The 19,730-nt window shown below is 36.5% G+C and overlaps 3 protein-coding genes and 1 pseudogene across 20 annotated transcripts; all 4 read left to right on the top strand.

Annotated features, from left to right (window-relative positions):
• Window positions 1-1,162: 1,162 nt before the first annotated feature.
• On the top strand, window positions 1,163-9,208 carry LOC119984326. Of its 10 annotated transcripts, XM_038828198.1 has the most exons (15): window positions 1,163-1,748; window positions 2,249-2,569; window positions 2,727-2,906; window positions 3,194-3,329; window positions 3,504-3,838; window positions 4,532-4,661; window positions 4,928-5,056; window positions 5,176-5,220; window positions 6,254-6,333; window positions 6,576-6,672; window positions 6,795-6,884; window positions 7,558-7,611; window positions 8,290-8,358; window positions 8,431-8,605; window positions 9,076-9,208. In XM_038828198.1, exons 1-14 carry the CDS (start codon window positions 1,300-1,302, stop codon window positions 8,581-8,583), a joined length of 2,268 nt encoding a protein of 755 aa, XP_038684126.1. In that variant the 5' UTR covers window positions 1,163-1,299; the 3' UTR covers window positions 8,584-8,605; window positions 9,076-9,208. The 10 variants fall into 10 exon arrangements, 8 of the variants coding, with proteins under 8 accessions (XP_038684126.1, XP_038684127.1, XP_038684125.1 ...); XR_005464847.1 differs by lacking the exon at window positions 9,076-9,208 and having other exon boundaries at window positions 6,802-6,884; window positions 8,431-8,492; XM_038828199.1 differs by lacking the exon at window positions 9,076-9,208 and having other exon boundaries at window positions 8,293-8,358; window positions 8,431-8,703.
• LOC119984328 (tricin synthase 1-like) lies at window positions 8,479-12,310 on the top strand. Of its 8 annotated transcripts, XR_005464850.1 has the most exons (11): window positions 8,479-8,605; window positions 9,076-9,368; window positions 9,463-9,516; window positions 10,156-10,239; window positions 10,524-10,649; window positions 10,961-11,028; window positions 11,218-11,287; window positions 11,434-11,499; window positions 11,588-11,665; window positions 11,776-11,885; window positions 11,956-12,291. XR_005464850.1 is itself a non-coding variant. In XM_038828208.1 (9 exons), exons 1-9 carry the CDS (start codon window positions 9,102-9,104, stop codon window positions 11,815-11,817), a joined length of 840 nt encoding a protein of 279 aa, XP_038684136.1. In that variant the 5' UTR covers window positions 8,918-9,101; the 3' UTR covers window positions 11,818-12,310. The 8 variants fall into 8 exon arrangements, 2 of the variants coding, with proteins under 2 accessions (XP_038684136.1, XP_038684135.1); XR_005464854.1 differs by lacking the exon at window positions 8,479-8,605 and having other exon boundaries at window positions 8,917-9,368; window positions 11,588-11,650; window positions 11,967-12,310; XR_005464853.1 differs by lacking the exon at window positions 8,479-8,605 and having other exon boundaries at window positions 8,921-9,368; window positions 11,588-11,650.
• Window positions 12,311-12,493: 183 nt separating this feature from the next.
• Window positions 12,494-13,976, top strand: LOC119984327 (annotated as a pseudogene).
• Window positions 13,977-15,292: 1,316 nt separating this feature from the next.
• Window positions 15,293-19,730, top strand: LOC119983572 (translocase of chloroplast 33, chloroplastic-like). 2 transcript variants are annotated; one of them, XM_038827245.1, is made up of 8 exons: window positions 15,293-15,484; window positions 15,677-15,785; window positions 15,896-16,003; window positions 16,139-16,263; window positions 17,146-17,410; window positions 18,967-19,035; window positions 19,120-19,281; window positions 19,368-19,730. In XM_038827245.1, the coding sequence occupies exons 2-8, from the start codon at window positions 15,690-15,692 to the stop codon at window positions 19,434-19,436; spliced, it is 894 nt and encodes a 297-aa protein (XP_038683173.1). In that variant the 5' UTR covers window positions 15,293-15,484; window positions 15,677-15,689; the 3' UTR covers window positions 19,437-19,730. The 2 variants fall into 2 exon arrangements, with proteins under 2 accessions (XP_038683173.1, XP_038683172.1); XM_038827244.1 differs by lacking the exon at window positions 15,293-15,484 and adding an exon at window positions 15,524-15,549.

The raw sequence follows: 19,730 nt of genomic DNA, 5'->3' as shown, positions 1-19,730 counted from the left end.
AAATTTTACTCTTGAACATTCGATATGACCTAACCCCAGGCCATCAAACTCACGAGCACACAATTTTCACACCCGATAATAGATTACGTTATGTCAAACCCAACATATGATCACAATATATTACTTCCATATTGGAAATCAAACTCAGACCTTCCAAATCCATATAGTTCGGCCCCATAAATATTCATCACTAATGTATCACCCAATTGGTTGACTTTTTTTTCATAGGCCTTTAACTTTTTTAATAAAGTCGGTCCATAAACATATTCCATCATTTTATGTGAGCAGCATGAGCGACAACGTTCCATTATTTGACACCACTGTAGGTTAAGAAAACAGTAGCTTCGACGGTTGAAGGTAAACTCGCGAGGCTGTAATTTTTGGGTTGATCTGATTAGTTTAGGGATGTGCTAATTACGCTTTTCAATCAAGGACCAAGCTTCAATCTTTTCCAAAGGCCAAGTCTAGATGCTAATTTTTTTGTCAACTTGTTTAGCACTCGCAGCATGTAGTACTAAAAGAAAGTTCTCACCTCATCTATGGCCCCTACCTAAACCAAATACTGGCCTCCTGACTCGTATGAGACGTTAAAGTCTCAGTGAAAGACCAAACAATTTGTTTTATAGACACGACACAACCTAATAACCCTTCAAATGCTTTTTAGGACACAATGACACGAGCGTTGGGCTCAAAGTGTGGACAATACATCGTTATCTTGTTACACGAAGGACGATATAACAATTTAACTGGTTTGGATTAGAAATCAAGTTGTTATCTCGTTACATGTAAGAACTGTGAACTTTTTCCACGACATTTTTGTTAGAATGAACGTCTCGTATTTGCTTTTTTGGTACCAAGTGATGATTTATAAGTCAAACTCAACACCATAACACTTGAGAGTTCTTTTAATAACGACAAAGTCGTGTGATCTTTAGACTCAAAACAAACAATAACTAAAACTTCTATGTCACCTCTTTCTTCTACTCCCCCTAATTTCTTCATCTCAAATTCGTCAAATTAACTTATGACGTTATGAAATATGATCTCTGGTGTGGGCCGCAGAAGTGGCCCAATCGAGTGGGCCTTGTAAAAAACTACATTGATCGCCTGGATTCCTTATCCAACACACATATGTATGTGATTGTAAAGTGTGAAGCTTCCAGATAACCGTTAATTTTCAATTTCTCGCAACCGCACAAGTTTTCCCTTTCAACATTGGGATATGTGTTGCAGTGTGGAAGACTGGAAGCTCTCAACGACAGCACGCATACTCGATTTCCTCCAATTTGATCGCGATCGATGTTTTCTTCACAAGTTCACGCCAGCGTCAGCGCTCGCGGCCTATCATCATCAACAACGACCACCACTCGGCGCTGTTCAACTTCTTTGGCTGCTCACTCTGTCTCCGCTTACCATACTCGTTTGGTGTTGAAGAGCATTGGTACTCGTGAATCTCCTCGTTGTTCTCTCGGAGTCCAGGAATTATCCATGGACGAACCAGTTGAATCTGAGCCCTCCGTGAGAGAGGTTTTGAGGTCCACTCAAAACAGGGAGAATGATCTTTCATCCGGCGGAGAAGGAAAAGATGAAAAAGAAGGGGATGACGATGGCGATGATAAGGGAATCTCTAGAATACAAGTTCCGAGACAGAGTTACATCCCGGTTTCCAAAGCTGAATTGTTGGACGCCATTGTATTGAGGATGTTCGATTCTCCAGATGAAGCCCATCAGTTTGTGCTTATCTCGTCGTGAGTTTTTCTCATTCTTCTTTGTTCCTCTTTGTTTCTCCTATACATGTTTCATTATTGTTACCTATTTGTATGAACAAAAAGAAAACTAGACTTCGCGGGTACAAAAGTAATATCTGAGACCAAACCATTATCATCATCATAGCCTTTATTCTGAACAATCTTAGGGCACCTGGATTTTTCCCAAAGCTATCAAATTATATGAGACATACTGAAGAGTTTCCGGCCTCTAATTTTTGTGACATTAGTCCTCAATGGATTTTGTGATTAATTGATTATGGTGCAGTTTAAGTTGCGAAGCATTTAGTAAGAGCAGAGAACACAATGTGGGGGGTTTCAACACAAAATCTGGACATGCACACACACACACACACACATATTGTCGTTTTGGAAATTATGAATGTGTTTATCGCAAAGAGAAACACGTGAACATTGGGTTACAAACATTTCCCTTGGTGTCAATGCTGTTTCCTATCAATTATGTGTTCATGTAACTGCAGGTTCTTAGACTCTATCCTTCATGCTGAACACAAGAGCACCTTAGAAGAAATGCGAGATGATTATTTCCTTATTCATTCCATGGAAAATGAGGAGACCATTAATGATGAATCATCTGCTGTAGACATAAAAACTACGGCTAATGGAAACAAGTCTGATTTGGCAGATAGTATCGGATTTGGAAGCTTGGATAGAATCAATAGATATGCGAAGGAGGGCCCTAAAACCAACAACAAATTAGCTTCCACTTATGGTCTGGACTTGAGAAATATTTTAGATGCTTTACCAACAAATGTCAAGCAATATTCTTATACGGAGTCCAGGTTTGTCATGACTGTCTTTTCAACTTCCTATTTATTAGGAATATGTTAGAAAGCTCTCACACCTCGTTCATTCGTACATTTGTTGGCTGAATATCTTTACTACCAACCAGTTCAATTTAGTGAAATTAATTGATTCTTCATTCAACATCGTTTGTAGCCTTGCAGTTGCCACTCGTTTCCAACGTGCTTTCGTGCAACTTCTTTATGATGCTCAGTTTGAAGAACTATCGGCTAGGGATTTGATGTTGACATCAGCTTTGAACACAGACTATCTTCTTACCTTGCCTATATATGTTGATTGGAAGAGGGCATCTGAATCCAATGCGATAATATTTCGGTATTTAGTACCTTGAAATCTTATCATTTTTACAAATTTACATTTGAGTTTTTTTGTGGTTTCAAATAAGCCAATTCATGAGCTGTTTCAGTTTGGTGGTTTTGGTGGCAGTGCAATTGTGTTGAAAGTGGCAACAGCAGCATTGTTTTTTTTACCTAAATTTGGGCTTTTTTATTATTTGATCATGTTGTGGGATTTCTCCACACCACAGCTCTTGTAGTATAATTTCCATTCAAATATTAGTGGACTCTTCGTTTTCCTTTTTTGAGAATCTTTTCCCATTACAGGCGTGGCTATGCAGCTGAGACACAGAAAGGTCTACTGCTTGTTGAAAAACTGGATTACATACAATCCAAACTTCTGCGTGGGATCTTCTCTATTATATCAAAACCATTAGGGAGAATTGGCAAATGGATTGACGAGGTCATTTTGTTTTCCTGATTACTTTTTTTAGATATAAAAAACTATATGGGAATCAATGATTTGATAATATATTTAATTTATTATTGATGTGTGTGCTGTTTAATCTCTTCTTTTGTTGAACTTCAATGTTGTAATGCTAGGTTTGACTTGCTCGTTTATACTGATTTGTGACAGGCTTTAATGGGTGCTTCTCGAACACAAGAAGTACAAGATTGGATCAAGAAAATAAAGCCTTGGCTGGAGGAATTGGCTCTTTTTCGGCAAACATACTTCGATAATGAACAAACTTCTGACACGCTGCTAGGAGTAGACCGGCTATCAGATAGTGACCTTCCTATTTGGTTGGCAGCACAGAGGGCAGTAAGTCGTTATGAAGGATTTCTGTCGCCAGTTGGACCCCGTGAGAGGCTCTTTAGAAAGTTGCTGACCTGGACTGGTATTGTACCTCCTACACGAGAAATTCCATATGAGATCGACCATGACAATAGTGCTTCTGAACCATACTTAAGGTATGTATTTTTATTCAATTCTCCTTTGCAGCTTGCTCTCTCATGGCTCGTCCTTCATTGAGTTTCATTTTTCTAAAGGAGAGTGATTAATAGTTGATGATTTTGAGCAGTATATTTTTTTCTATGAAGCTGGCGGATGCTTCACTGCTATGTCAATGGATCCATATTTTGTTTTCAGAAGATATTATGTATGAGGTTATAGCGATTGATAGTACTCCGATAAACCACAGAAATTTCTTTCATTTGGAATTGAGTATTGTCCCTTCAAAAATGGCTGTCCAACTTATTTTTCTGTACAAATCCCTTACTTCGGGTGTGTAGGTATTAACTATGGCTTTTGGGTTGCCTTCTCCTCTGAAATTCGAGACTGAATTAGAAAACTGTTTATATCAGTCAGGATTCTGTGAGAACTGTAAGTATTGTGTTATCTGGGATTTTTTAATTATTATTTTATGTATGAGTTTGTAGTACATCAATAATAGTTATTTTCCGGACACCTATAAGAGTTGGACAAGTGCTTGGATTTATTGAACATAGCAGCTTCTTTGAGATCGAAGGTAAAATGCGATGTGACATTTATAGGATCTGGCATTGTCTGCTTCTTAAAAGATTGACTGGCTGTTTTGTAGGGCATACTCCAGATAGACAAATTTTAACTTAAATGAACTAGTCATTGAAGTGCTCTTCATTCAGGCCAACTTTCTTATCGAGAATATCCCTAAGCGATTTATGGAGACCTGCTGCAAGGAAATACTGCGAAAACAATCTTTGGAAAATGTTTAAAACTTCCATTTCCATTCTTTTCTCACCGTCATTCCTCCAGGTATTCCTCACATGCATGCTGAATCTATTTTCTTTCCCAATTACCTTAGTTCTAACTTTTAAGAATACTTGTGAAGGATGTTTTATGTTTTCCTTTTCTTCTTATCATTATTTTCTTTATATTTGTTTGTGTTCCATATCGATGAGTAATAATCAGTACAATAATTAAATATATTTTTTGACATTTTTAATGAGATAACAACATGTTTCTATTCATGAAAAAACAAGATTGTTTTCTAATAATTTTTTAATGTATGTCCTGGTTAGGAGCCTGCATTCCAAGAACTAATTTTGCTTTACAACAAGGATGCGAGTGAAAGAGGAAACAGGGATAAAGTTGACGTTCCATCTTTTCAGTTAAAGATCTATGAGAAAATCCCCATTCCGGATCTACCAGTAAATACTTCTGACACTGCAATGTCTGTCAATTCCCTCTCACAAATTGTCATTTTCTAATGTATTTGTTATGCCTCAATAGGGCCAATGAGATTTGACACCGTTCTTCATTATTGTAGGTCATTTTCCCTCACAAAAAGCTGTCTTTTCGTATCATAGACACGGTATGTACAAGTTGAATTTCATTTTATTTTGTGTTTGAAAACATTTACTAACTATATTGAACACTACGCATATGAGAGCTTAAAGACACTGGGTACTTTGTTTTATTAGAGCATCAATTTAGCCGACAGAGATTATCATGTCAAACTCATTCCTTATAGATTCACCATATGTTCCCAACCCTGTGATCCCCTACTTAGGTAGAGCATGTGGACACCTTGATAAATTTCTCGAACTAGTTTTCTTTAGCCCTGTACTATTCCTCTTCTCACTGTATGACAGACTTATAAATTAAGAAAGTGCCTTTTGACGTGCTGAAGGTAGAATATGTTAATCCTTTTCCTCCTTTTCTTCATACGTTTATGACAAATATAGAAGACACATTGGCTGTACCTGGGGTTGATGGGCACTAGTTTGTTAAAGCATATTTTCATTCAATATGTAGAAGATTTTTATTTTTGTGGGATAGGAATGAAATTGGTCAGAGAAGTACAATGATTAGTTAACATGGTATCGAAGCGAGAGGTCTTGGGTTTGAACCATAGCCTCCACAATTTAAACCCCCATTTATTATTGCCCCAAGTATGGGCCTTTGTGTGTTTGTTGTTGCCTAGTGTTGGACCTCGTTTATTGTGCATGTATTGAGCCGTTGGAGTTGTCCAGCCTATACGTGAGGGGGAGTGTTAGAATATAAAAGGTGTGAAATGCCTCAAACCAACAAGTTAACTTATTGGGTTGAATGGCAAGGTAACTAATCTTAACAATAGTCATTGTTTGATTCCATTGCAAAATGCCCTATACTTTGTTGTAGATGTTCACAACACGATATCAATGGGGTAACAATAGGGTAAGCAATAGTGGAAACTTTGGCACAATATTTGGAAATTTCACGTGAAGTAGGGATATCATTCTTTGTTTTTATTGTTTTTCCTTTTGTGTTTCAAGAAGGGATTAGAATAAAGCAATATAGGAGCATTGGTCAACCTTTTAGTATCTTTATATTATTGACAGGAAGTATATGAACTTCACTTGTAGGTGCGCTTGGATATTGCCACGATACTGGGACTTTTGGCATACTTCATAAACTACAAATTTGAGGACATTGTTTCTTCTCCGTAAGCATGTCTTTGTTGTTTTTACATCATTATTCTTGATGTACTGAATGTCAACAATGATTGTAGATCTAAGAATGGTAAACATATGAGTGATACATAGTTCATCTCTGCTGAAGATAAAACCAAAATTGGACTTTTATTGCTTTTATTTATTTATTTTTTTGCAGTTTTGATTTTTGAAAGCATGTCAGAATTGTTAAACATGATCCCATTTTTTATTCCTTCTCTCCTTTAAATTGCAGATCAGCAATACTTCTAGATGTAATTGCTTTCTCTGCCTTGATAGTATTTGGGACTCGTGTGGCTTTGGGTTACAAACAGACGTGGGATAGGTATCAGGTGAATTTCCATACTTTTATTTGCTAATAGGTGTACTTCATTGTTACATCCGTTATATGAAGACATCATTGAACACATATCCAATGCGGCACTCAAATGGTTCACTAGATTCATTGTGGCAGCTATTAGTTAACAAGACACTTTACGAGAAAACCTTGGCAAGCGGTTTTGGATCAGTTCATTTTCTTTTGGATGCTTCTGAACAGCAGCAAGTAAGCAACTGTTTGACTCTCTTTTTATGTGCTTGTCTTTTAAAAAATGTGGACTGGATTAATGGTGAAGAATTTGTGAACTAATAAGTGTCATGGACTTAATAAGAAAGCCATGGATACAAAAGGAGTGGTAAAGAATGTAGTCTTAGATTGGATGGAAAAGGATAATACTACATTCGGTGGTCTCCAACTAGTTTTTACTATAGATTCATGTAGCCAACCCCAAATATTTAGGATTAAGGCTTGAATTGATTGATAGATTGTCAACCTTATGTTTACATTATGGTGATTGGTGAGGTCATATTGTCTTTCCATTTTAATTTGTTCTTTTCCCCGTCAAGTTTCTCCGTAATGTCTGAATGGCTATGTTTTTCAACATGAATGTCTCTCAATTACTATAACATCAAGAAAAGTATGATCCATAATTCGAGATTAGTCGGCATCACTAAAATATGTTATCCAAGTTGCGAGGGAGATTCATAAAATCATATGAATTGCTAACAAGCCTTGGACTTCCATAAAGAGCAAGAAACTCAGATCACATAACTTTTATTAATTATTAATTATGTGAAAATTTGAACACACTTTTTATTTATTTTTTAAAAGTTGATGAGCTATTTTGTCTCTTTGTATACACACCTATTTTGTTTTCTTCTGAACCTATTTTATGCAGTACAAGGAAGCAATTTTGACATATGCAATCCTCCTTAAAAAGAAGAGTGGCCAGGTTAGTTCTTCCATCTTTTTTCGCAACTTATGTTTTTTGCCTTCAGATCCATTGGTAGGTCATTGGTGCGTAGGAAGAGAGTAGAGTGTTTCAAGTGCAAATTCTATATTGTGTATCCTATGCTGCATTCTGCACATGACATATTTCATAATCTTTGAGTCTTCACATAGGCCTGCTTGGAAGTTGGGAATCTAAGTGGATGGGGGATTTCTTTAAGAGAAGTTGGGGGTTTAATGAGGGAAGAGCACATGAGAGTTGGAGACCCTAATTGGGAGGGAGGGGCCTGCTCCTTATAACTTGCAGGAGGTGCAAGGTTTGAATGAGAACATTCTGCTTTGAAACAACAATTTTTGCTTTCAAAACTACTGTCTGGATTTGCAACCAACTAAATTTTGCTCTAAAATGTGTTTTAAATTTTTTTATGAATAAGCTACATGTTCGAAATCCTAAGGAGTAACTCCCACTAGACCAAGAGATGTTTTAAACAACATGCCTTGCCTTGTTCAAGTTGGAGCCTTATCCATTTTCACGGAATCTGCCCCCTTGTGAGAACATTTAGCAGGCCTGGGTTATTTAGGTCTTGTTCTGTGTCTCCAATTTAGAAACATTTATGAAAAAACATCTTTAATTTAGAAACATTTTATTTGCCGTCTAAATCACCATTAACTGTCGTAACAGCAGGTCAATTATCGACGAAACATTGGAGATGAATGTGAGAGCTTTTTGTACAATGCTTTTAAAGCAAAGGTAAACAATGAGGTGCTATTCAGTGGTGATGACTGTCTGCATTGCTTAATTATTGGGTTCCCATGAATGCAGGCTAAAATGCCAGTGGATAAAGCCATGAATACATTGATAAGGCTAGGCTTAGTAACAGAAACATCCATGGATGGAAATACTAAACTGCAGGCAATTCCTTGTTCCAAGGCATATGAAGTTCTCAAGGATCGTTGGAATTCCTTGCTCTGTTAGTTCTATAATCTGTACTAGACAGGTAATTTTAAAAAATAACTACAATAGAAAAATTGACTGTACATCCTCTCAAGTGCCTTTTCAGAATACTTTGCAATATATGTGCAATATGCCCCAGCCCTTGCGCACTCTTGTAGCTTGCCCAAATAATGAGAGAAGACGACATAACAGGCAATCACTGTATAGCTACAATTAAATTGTGGTCTATGATCAATCGCTTTTCATTATCAATTAGATATTTTTTTTGAGCCTAAGTAAGTATCATTAAGTGAGATAATTTAAAAAAGAACAAAGTTGTGTGGACCGATCTACACACAAAATGTCAAAAATCGACTGCGATTCAGTGAAACTTCATAAACACCTAAACTTCCTCTGATACTTTTAAATAAAATTATCTATTAATTGTTGCTCAAAATATAGTTATTTTCCGGATCCAAGTCCAACCCGACCCGAAATTTTCTTTCTCCCCCGCTCTGTTTTGTTTTTGCGCAGATCGTGTTGTCCTCGAACCAATTGGAATGGCGAGCAGCTTAGCCGTTCACCATTGCAGCTCTGTATCACGGTGTCAACGTGTTCCGTGGAGACTCAATGGGTTAGGTTTTCATCCTTTACTTACCACTACAAGCAGTGTAATTAGGGCGCAAAAACGGGTTCACCTCTCCAGAACTTACTGCACTGCAAAACCTTTTGTCGTCGCGGAGGACGAGAAGTATGGAAACAAGCAGGTCATCAGCGTCACCCCCCGTCTTTACGATTACATCCTCTCAAATGTTCGAGAACCTGAAGTATGATCGAGAAACCGTATTTTTTGTGGGAATTCTTTCGTGTAATTAAATCGAATTGTATTTGATTCTTTCTTGTTTGATATTTGCATTGCAGATTTTGCGAGAACTGAGGGAGGAGACAGCCAACATGCGTGGTAGCCAGATGCAGGTGTCATTTCTTCTTCTGATTCTCAAATTTGCCAGTCTATTTGTATACTTATTTTTGAATGTGAAAATCATTTGTCTTTAGCTATAATCTTGTTTCTAATACCACCTTCTTCTTCATTTAGTGGTCAAAAACTTGTGGATGTGGCTTTGAAATTTATGGAAGTTTCTTTGGTACTGTACATATCTTTGGAAAGGGGATAAAAAACTTGGTTGTTTCTTTGCATTAACTAGGAGATATATTCAGCTATTAGTTGGAATATTTGGACTAAAGAAAGAAAAGAGATTTTAATTTGGGAAATTGTTGATAAATGTTTTGACATTTTTAGCTTGTTAATGGAAAGGAATTCATAAGTAACTTTCTACAAGTTATTAACTTCAAAAACTGATCTACTTCAGAGGCGCTCTAACGTTTCTTGTTAATTTCAAACAAAACAAGTATGTTCAAAGAAACCTTTGTAAGGAATTTTGACCCCTCATGGTTATTTATCCAATAAATCTGCAAGATGAAGCTTAACTTACATTGGTGCATATTGATAGAGGTTAAGACTTAAGAATAACATCTTCAACAGGATCAAGTCTCTTGTCATGTTTCCTATTTTATGTTGGTATGAAAGTCATTAACAAATAGTTATCTTTATAGGTATCTCCTGATCAGGCACAATTGCTTGCTATGCTTGTACAACTCCTTGGGGCAAAACGTTGTATTGAAGTTGGCGTTTATACTGTATGTATCCCACCTTTGCCGAAACTCTCTCTCTCTCTCCATTGTTTGTATGTTTCCTTTTTTTCTCATTTTTAGGGTTTTTGTCTTCTTTTTTTTCCCTTGGCTGCTGCACTCACTTGGCACATCAACTTCTGCCTATCTACATCAAAAGATGTAATTATAGAAAACTTTGGCAACAACTTTCCGTAACGCATCTCCTTTCTTTTAATATTTTCCTCTGTGAATTATCTCTTCCAGTGGGAAATTGGGCACCAACTTGCCACCTTTTTATACGTTTGGTGTAGGGATACTCATCATTGGCCATTGCGTTGGTACTACCAGAATCAGGACGTCTTGTTGCTTGTGAAAGAGATGCCAAATCTCTTGAGATTGCAAGAAAGTACTATGATAAAGCAGGTGTTTCACACAAGGTATAATAACTGGTTTTTATTATGAGACTTTTGGTTGTTGCTAATAGTAAACATTGTGGCTTACAAATCAGGTTACCATTTGACTCTAGTTACAATCAATGCAAATTGCTTAGTGTGAACAAGAAAATCTCTCCTTTTCATGGGTGAAATTGCCTGCAATTTTTTTAATTGTGAATTCTTAATCTTTCAACATTTTACATTTTGGAATATTGAAGTCTATATAATATTTTATTTTATTAATGGGTAACGATACTGCTTTGTACTATTATCATTTATATCTGTAGAGCTCTTACATAATTTGTTGAAATCAGGTGATTGTGAAACATGGATTGGCAATGGATACCCTGGAATCCCTACTTTTGAATGGTGAAGCTTGCAGGTAAGATAGGAATGTATAAAATGTAAAATTTTACAATTTTTTTATAACTCGTCGTTTATTTATTTATTTATGGTTTAAGCCAATTTTTCTGTTGTTGGTATTTTTTGTTGATGGTCTACTATAACTATAAGTTGTTATACATTGAAAGAATGATTCGGTATTTTTTGCACGTATGTTATTTTTATGCAGCTATGATTTTGCATTCGTTGATGCTGAGAAGAGGATGAATCAGGAGTATTTTGAATTGCTGTTACAGCTGGTATGACCAAGAAGTATTGGTTAAGTAGTCTGTAATAATATCTTCAGTCAATTAGTGTTTTTTTTTTTTATGAAATATTATTTCTTCAGATATTTACCTGTGACTTATCAATATACTATTGTTGCTAACTTATTGTGTCATTGAAGGTAAGGGCTGGGGGCGTCATTGTGATCGATAATGTTCTGTGGCATGGGAAAGTTGCTGATCCAATGGTGAAATATTGACTATGACTATTGATTTTTTTTTTTCTATTTGCAAATGTATCTTTTATTTTCTAATTTATAACTGAACTGTGTACAGGTTAATGATGCTAAGACTCTGAGCATTAGGAACTTCAATAAAAATTTAATGGAGGACAAACGTGTAAGCATCAGCATTGTAGGTCAAATCTTATTCTGTAAAGTAACAGTTGGTTTTAATCAGTTTTTTTATTCAAAAGAAGACTATTTTTTTTCTCGGTATATAGTAATATACCTTTTGGATATTAGGTACCTATTGGAGATGGAATGACAATCTGCCATAAAAGATGATCTTCAACTGAAAGCTGACTGTGTTTCTTGTTCGAGGACAGTTTCTATGATTTGGAACCATTTATCGGGTACACAAGGATTTTTGCACGAGATGTTTCCTTTATTATTTGATGAATGATAGATATTTCCTTATGGCAGTTCTCAAACAGGGCTCCTGCAGTGGAGGTGAGGCCCCTGCAGGGCAGATGTATGCAGCCTCCTTGCCATATTGGGGAGAGGTTGTCTCTGTTGTTTGAACATGTGACGCCGAAGTAATGTTGAAACATCTCACTGTAACTATGTCTTTGAGCCTTCTATTAACTTGATGGAAGTTTTTTGATCAAACTTTTCCTACAAAATTCAACCTCTTGCAGTTGCATAGTTGTAAACAGATAGAGGTGACATGGGCTGTGTTCATATTTTTGTTGTCTTGGGGTTGAGAGCATCTCTTGTTTATCCCATTAGAATAACATGTTATATGCAAGTTGTGTGGAATACCTTTCTATTTTCGTTATGTACTGGTGTGAAGAATGTGATATATCCAACCCCTAAATGAGAATGGTATCCGGCATGACATTTCCTAATTAAAATCATTGTCATTTGATGAAGATGACAGTTTCTTTATCCATTTATGTATGTGTGACAACAAGTTCCTGGACAAAATGTACAACTTAGACATTTTGGCTCTTTTCTGCTGTCCGGGATGCAAAAGTCGTAGGGATGCAAACAGTAGACGACCTTCAAAAACAAAGCGTCTTTAACCCCTTGCTGTGATAAAAGTTGCCTTCCAACTATAAGGACATGCCCATCATGGGACCTGTTGGGGAGGAGAAAGTGGAAGCAGCTCAAAGTACCTGCAGGGTTGTCCCTTTTCAGGTACAATTTACCTGTGATTCAAATTAGCTTGATAAGGTATAGTTTGCTTCTGTTGCCCTGGCATGTTCAATGCTCTCTCTGGTATGGGAGGTGGTGGTCATGTTGACCCAACTGCCGCCAACAATGCTAATTCTGCTCTGTATACCACTTTCGTCATCTTTGGAGTCCTTGGTAGTGGAAACTATAACATTTTTGGTCCTCGTCTTAGCGTTGCTGCTGGCTGCACCACCTACATTCTCTATGCTGGCTCTTTCCTTTACTGCAACCGCCACCAAGACCAAACCTTTGCCATTTTTGCTGGTGCTTTGTTTGGTGGTGTCATTGGTGGCCTCATCCCTTTCATCCTCAACTACAACCGCATAGAGGCTGAAACTGTGAGTGATAGCACCTATATAGCCTTCATGTGTTTCATGTCTGCTGGTACGCTTCTTGTGTTTGCAATTCTGCCTCCAAGTCGTGTAATTAGAGATGATGATACTCGTTCCACCAACATAGTTGGTCTGCTTGGGACATGTTTGGGGTAGTGGACTAGCTAACCAGTTGATGTATTCCCATAGCAATCCTCCTAAGCGGTTGGACTTCAAAGACTTGGGAGAGTTTGCTGGACCATTTTTCTCTACTGTTGTTACGGTTTTCTTGATGCCATGTTTCAGAGCATGGTTTATTGGGTTATTGGAGCACTGGCTGATGATTCCTAAATTCTTAGCAGGTAACTTTGCTTGTTTGTAAGAAACTATCAGAAATTCTTTAAACAGTGTCATTAATTGCATGATCGTTCCACTAGCTAATCATACGAACATTGCAGGTATGCTGGATTCTACAAGGGAGTGCACAGCGCTGGAACTGCAGTTGCGTGGCGTGGCAAGTTGACACGCATAAGGTCCCTTTGCTTTCTCAGTTGATCGCGAGTTGATCACTTACCTCATTGAGCTATCCATTGCGGTGGTCTTGATCATGTTGGCTGTGAATGATGAAAACAAACCCAGGGAGGGAGCTGTAGAAGATCTGCGCCAGAAGCTCCGCCTACTGCCCCTCCAGAGGTGGCTACAATGAACTCAGCACGTCTTCTTGAGATACACGACTCCATTTATGTCTTTTCTTCCATTCCTATCTCGCTTTCTTTGTGATAATGAACCTTCACAGAAATTTATTGATGTAGCATGAATCCCATTGTAGCCAACTAGTACCTCAGTCCTATCAAAAGAATGATGTAAAGAGCTGACACTATGATAGAGTAACTTGCAAATTCTATTATTTGATCTCTGTAAGGAACAAAGGAGAATAGGAACATTATAGTTTGTAAATTCCATGCCATCGTGATCACTTCGCAGGTTGCTAGTCTCCTTCGACGAACTCACCCGAAAGGAGGAAACAATAAAGAAGGGGATGAGAGCTCAGGGCGAGGAGTATATATCTGACAAGAACTCGGATATTTATGAGGCAGACAAATACCAAAATAAAATAGCAACGTATAATGTGTAATGTGTAGCTTAAATTTACCGAAACAAGAGAACATAATAAAGCATAGATTAAATCTATTGAAATAAGAGACAAGGTAGCGAAGCAAACGACGACAAATAATAGGCAAAAATAATGCCTGTGACCATGTCGCACAATCGCTACTAACAATGCATATATAAGTATCTAAATATATGCTACAAGCAATCACTACTACATGTGCGCAGAGTAATCTAAAAACACTCATTGAAGGCTCCGTTTGGCACAGCGGAAAAATTGATTTTCAATGCTAGCGGAAATGCTGTGAAAAATATGCTGAGCTTAAAGCTGTGAAATATGCTGTGAGGTGTTTGGTGAAATAAAAACTGACGCTAGCGGAAAAACTGTTGAATTAAAGTATTATAATATTAGTTTTTTATATTTATATTAAAAGTAATCTAATAAATATAATTCTTATTAAAATTAATTTTAAGTATTCATTTAATTAATCAAATATAATTTATATTTAAAATTAATTTGAAGTAATTTTTAATTAATCAACTTAATTTTCTTACATTTATTGTATTTTTTAATTTATATTTAAGTAATCAATTAATTTTCTTATATTTATTGTATTTTTTAATTTATCATTATGTATTAAAATTAAACACCTATAAAATTAAAAGTCTTAAATATAAATATTTTATTTGTATTTTTTAAATTAAATTAATTTTATTTTAATATTAAATTTACTGTTATAATAGTTATAAATGCATAAATATAATTAATTTATTAAAAAATAGTTTTATTTAAACCATTAAACACAATTAAGTGGGTCCCATTAATAAAATAATAATACTTTTATCTAAAATGTGTGGGACCCACACATTAAAAATTTTTTAAAAAAAAAGCTGCAGCTTTTTGGCGTGGGACCCACGCCAAAAAGCTACAGCGGCAAAACCGCTGTACAAAAGAAGCTCCCAATGGGAGCTTCTTTTGCGCCAGCGGATCCGCTGGAAATTTCCAGCGGATCCGCTGGCGCTTTTCGCCTGTTTGGCATGACGGAGCCGCTTTGCGGCTCCGTGGGCGGCTCCGCTTGTGGAGCCGCCCTGCCAAACAGGCAGGAAGACTGGCAATTAGCGGGTAGCAATGAAACAAGCGCAGATAAATCGCAAAAGATACCCAAAAGATTTATGAAAAATAATGAATATGATACCCAAAAGATTTATGAAAAATTAACCCTAGAAAGAGAAGCCCACAAAGAACAATTCTCTTCATCCGGTCCAGTACATAAAGTGCATAGTGCCGCCAAAACATTATCATCCGACAACGAACGATACTCCCGATAAGGCCTCTATCAATCCCTTCTCAAGAGGTTAGCCGCTCTCTCTCGTTTTCGCATTCGTATTGTTGTTTGCAGGGTTTAGGGTTTATGAACAGGTTCTGCTTCTTATGTTTTAGGGTTTCGCTCATATATTGTTGAAATTCGAATGAAGTTCTTTCGCGTTCTACCTGTTTTAGCATACATTTTTTTGCGGTTGTTTACTATCAAGAGTATGTTTTATAGGACGGCGGCATCGATGGGGTCTTTATCTCGCGAGTGGCTTGGCTTCCAGCAGTTCCCTACTGCCACGCAAAACAAACTCGTTGAATTGTTCGGGAAATTAAAGCAAGAGGTTTGCTTGAAATCTTAATTCGTGTTGTTGGTCCCGTAATTTTCACTTTCGACTTTCAAGAGCTACACGTATAGGTTTTGATTTTCCTCAACATTTATGGATTATTGCAGAACTTGAACAGTTTGACCATTATTGTTATGGGCAAAGGTGGTGTTGGAAAATCTTCGACTGTGAATTCTATAATTGGGGAACGAGTGGTCACTGTCAATTCATTCCAGGCATGTAATTGCAAATTTTGTTCCCAGTGCATACTATTGGAAATAATAGCTCTGTAATAGCTCCTAGGTGCTTTTGTGTACTATGCCTTTGCTTTTTCTTTTTGTTTGGATTAGTGAACGTTGTTTGCTCTGCAGCCGGAGCAGCTAAGACCTACAATGATTTCACGTACGCGGGCAGGATTCACAGTGAACATTGTTGACACTCCAGGGCTTGTGGAGGGTGGCTATGTCAATTACCAAGCTCTTGACTTGATTAAAAGGTTGGTGCCGGAACACAATAGTCTTTTTGCATGTTTGTCTCCTGCAATCAAAGTTGTAATGGAGATGCTATTATGCCATAGTTTTTATTTCATTGTCTATTTGCTTCTAAAAGCTGTGATGTAATTTAAAGCCCATCAAATCAGTACCTCTGTGCATGTATGTATTTGATACAAAGAAAACAATCATTCCTCCGTGCATTTGTGTAGATTTGTATGTTTTATCTGTGTACTTTGTGGAAGATGTATGAATAGATCAATTATTTATCCCATTAAAAATGTTGCATTTAATTGTTCTTAGTCAATCCAAGCATGAAAAATTAAATTGCCGAAGGTCAGCATCTCAAATGGAATGAAGTAATGAACCATTACAATATCACATTACATTCAAGACACATTTTCTGTCACTGTGTCATGTTGCAAACTATGTTCATATAGTTAGTTTTCCTAAAGTGGTAATTGGTTGCTTTCAGCAGAGGAATTATATTTTTTATGGAAGTTTTCGCACATAAGTTCTTGAAATGCAAATTTGTAACGGAGATAGCATAAATGTGTGATATATATCTTGCAGAAATTAGAGTTCTTGAAGGATAATTTGAATCAAGGTCATAGACCTAAAATATTAATTATGTGGATTCGAACTTCTTATGTTTTAGTTGGTTAACGGCAGACTTGACACAAAAAGGGTTATTTCATTATCGACGTGGCAATAGAAGTATAGAACAAGCCAAACAACTGTAGTTGAAGTTAAACTGAAAAGTCCCCCAGTGATCATACAATCAAACATGAAATTTCTGTAATATACAATCAAGGCATCCACTTTGATAAACGACTTTGCATCTTATGTTACACAGAGTTTTGATGGGCAAGGGGCTTCTGATGCAGGTTTCTTCTGAACAAGACCATTGATGTTCTGCTTTATGTAGACCGCTTGGATGCTTATAGAGTGGATGACTTGGATAGGCAGATCATTAAAGCTATCTCTGATGGTTTTGGGAAAAATATATGGCGCAAAAGTTTGCTTGTTCTTACTCATGCACAGCTCTGTCCACCAGAAAAATTGAGCTATGATGTGTTTTCATCAAAAAGATCAGAAGCTCTGCTAAAAACTATTAGGTTGGGAGCTCGAATTAGGAAAAATGAATACAAGGTACAGTTTACCTCTTACAACTGTTTGATCACAGGCTTTAGTCTAGAGCAAAAAATTGAATCGGGTGTATTGATGTGATGTGGCTGACTAATTTCCTTCTGTATCAGATTAAAATATTTGATGGGTGGGGAGTAGGGGTTATAGGGTGGCTTTGATTACTGGCCAGCCTGAGAAACATGCCAGCTGTGGTCTCGTGGGTATATTTGAACATATTGGTCTCTCTGAATCATTGCCACACCTTTTGCCTTAAACACATGCATACGTGGATACTCTTGAAAAGACTTGTGGCCATATGTTTGTAGCTCTTTTATGCTTAATGATGTGCATTGAGAATGAAATAAGCGTGTGTTTGAAGGAACAGAGCAGTCAAGGTTGGAACTGACGCCCAGTTTCTTGAAAAACTTTGAATTTCCTTGGTTTTAGAACGTGTTTTGTTTTCACTTTCTGTTTCTAGAGAATGAGAAAGGTTTTTGTGTTCTTTAGGCAATGCTTTTTCCCTGTGTGTTGGAAATGAAAATAATTTAACACTGTTCAAAAGAAAAAAAAAAGAAAACTTAAAAGACATTTCAAATTTTTTCTAATATTTTGGAGTTTGTGAATGTCTTTTTTGTTTTAAAGAACTATATTTAGGACAACGCATTTCCATTTCTTATTTCATTTTTCTTGATAATGAAAACATAGGCAAGTGAATTTTGAAAAACTTAATGCGCTCTTATAGTCCTCATGTCCTACATGTTAAGTCCTATGCATTTATACTTCGTTGTTTTGATATTCCATTGGCTCTTTGAGTTTGGCTCTTTGATTTTAAATATTTTTTTTTACTTAAACCTTTTCCTTCTAGGGAAACTTGATTCTCTCTTTTGCGTTTCTTTCTTACTGGGATTACACTGCCTTTGTCTTTTTCTGATTGATTACTAATTAGAATTATGGTTCTAATTGATAAATATTGCAATCACAAGGTAAAAGTGTTCTAAATGGGCATGGAGATTAATAACAGAACACAATCCTGTTTCTTAGTGATGCTTTTGGATTGCCTTTATTGGAGATTGTAAAAGTTGTGTAGATTATTATTATTATTATTATTATTATTTTTGAGAATATAGTAATCTTATTATTGAGTATATGTTATTATTGTTATTATTATTATTATTACAACTTCTGCAGTTCTACTACTATTATTCTGAAGAAACATTATTGGGTGTTTAAGAGGCAGGGATTGACTGTGAGTTTAAAAGGAAATTTAGAACCTTTCGATGAACTCCGAGGTCGGAGGTTCTTCAAAACAGGCTGGCCAGGAGTGTTGTGTGTCCAGGGTCTGTTTGGATCTGCTACATTCATTGTGCCTTTTTTGTCTCAGCTTATGAAGTATAACTTGTACAATGAATTGTTGAGGCCACTCTTTTGTATTCTTGTTTTGTGTCATATGTCCATGAAGTGTCAATGTATTCCTTTATTACATTACATGGAGTCCTTATTTTATGATTTATATGCTGCACTGTGTAATTGGTAGCCTGAGAGTGTTATGTGCTTAAAGTTTTTTCTTTTGACACTTATAGGATTTTGATATTCCAGTAGTTTTGGTTGAGAATAGTGGACGGTGTAATAAAAACGAGAATGATGAAAAGGTCAGTCTCTGCTCTCTTGGTGACTCTTTCATAAAATTGAGGATTTAAATCATTCACAAATAATCATCCTCATTTAAATGGCAGATTCTTCCTAATGATGTGGCTTGGATTCCAAACTTGGTCAAAGTAATCACAGATGTTGCAACGAATGGGAAGAACAGTATCATAGTCGACAAGAAACTGGTAGAAGGGTCTGACTCAAATGACAAGGGGAAAATGTTCATACCTCTCATTCTTGGGGTTCAGGTAAAGTCTGGGGAATCCATATCTTAAGGTTCTCTAGTTGTTCCTGCGACATATTCAACTTTGCTCATGCTCATTCTATATTGCAGTTTCTTGTGGTGAAATGGATACAAGGAGCAATTAATAATGATATTGCAAAGGGGGGAAGGTCTTTGTAATTGCTGCTCGATATGTGTCTGAACAACTGCAAGTTTCTGGTGCGATACTTGATATGCTCCTTTCTTTTTCTTTTCTTTTTTTCATTTTCGTTTTTCTCATCATTCGGCTTCAATCTTGAGCAATCTGAATAACTGGTCTTTTAGTTGTTTGTTTTGAGTCCTGATCAGTTGTAATAGTTCAAGTCAGTACCATTTGTCGAAATAATGGTAGAGAGTAGTGTTTGTTCTCTTCTGTCAATGTGTTTGTGCCGAGACTTCCATCTTTCTATTTCTGTTGGTGCTTTTATATCTTTT

This window comes from Tripterygium wilfordii, chromosome 18, assembly GCF_013401445.1.
Source record: "Tripterygium wilfordii isolate XIE 37 chromosome 18, ASM1340144v1, whole genome shotgun sequence".
NCBI lineage: Eukaryota > Viridiplantae > Streptophyta > Magnoliopsida > Celastrales > Celastraceae > Tripterygium > Tripterygium wilfordii.
The sequence above is the reverse complement of the archived record's forward strand: the minus strand, read 5'-3'. Positions and strand labels throughout refer to the sequence as shown.

Excerpts from the sequence above, each read along its gene's own strand:
- LOC119984326 (XM_038828198.1), top strand. The coding sequence starts at position 1,300 with ATGTTTTCTTCACAAGTTCACGCCAGCGTCAGCGCTCGCGGCCTATCA. Across the intron at positions 1,749-2,248 it reads CAGTTTGTGCTTATCTCGTC|GTTCTTAGACTCTATCCTTC; the intron begins GTGAGTTTTTCT and ends ATGTAACTGCAG. Across the intron at positions 2,570-2,726 it reads TATTCTTATACGGAGTCCAG|CCTTGCAGTTGCCACTCGTT; the intron begins GTTTGTCATGAC and ends CATCGTTTGTAG.
- LOC119984328 (XM_038828207.1), top strand. The coding sequence starts at position 9,102 with ATGGCGAGCAGCTTAGCCGTTCACCATTGCAGCTCTGTATCACGGTGT. Across the intron at positions 11,288-11,433 it reads TTGAATTGCTGTTACAGCTG|GTAAGGGCTGGGGGCGTCAT; the intron begins GTATGACCAAGA and ends GTGTCATTGAAG. Across the intron at positions 11,666-11,775 it reads AACGTGTAAGCATCAGCATT|GTACCTATTGGAGATGGAAT; the intron begins GTAGGTCAAATC and ends TTTGGATATTAG.
- LOC119983572 (XM_038827244.1), top strand. Across the intron at positions 15,786-15,895 it reads TCGGGAAATTAAAGCAAGAG|AACTTGAACAGTTTGACCAT; the intron begins GTTTGCTTGAAA and ends GGATTATTGCAG. Across the intron at positions 16,264-17,145 it reads GCTCTTGACTTGATTAAAAG|GTTTCTTCTGAACAAGACCA; the intron begins GTTGGTGCCGGA and ends CTTCTGATGCAG.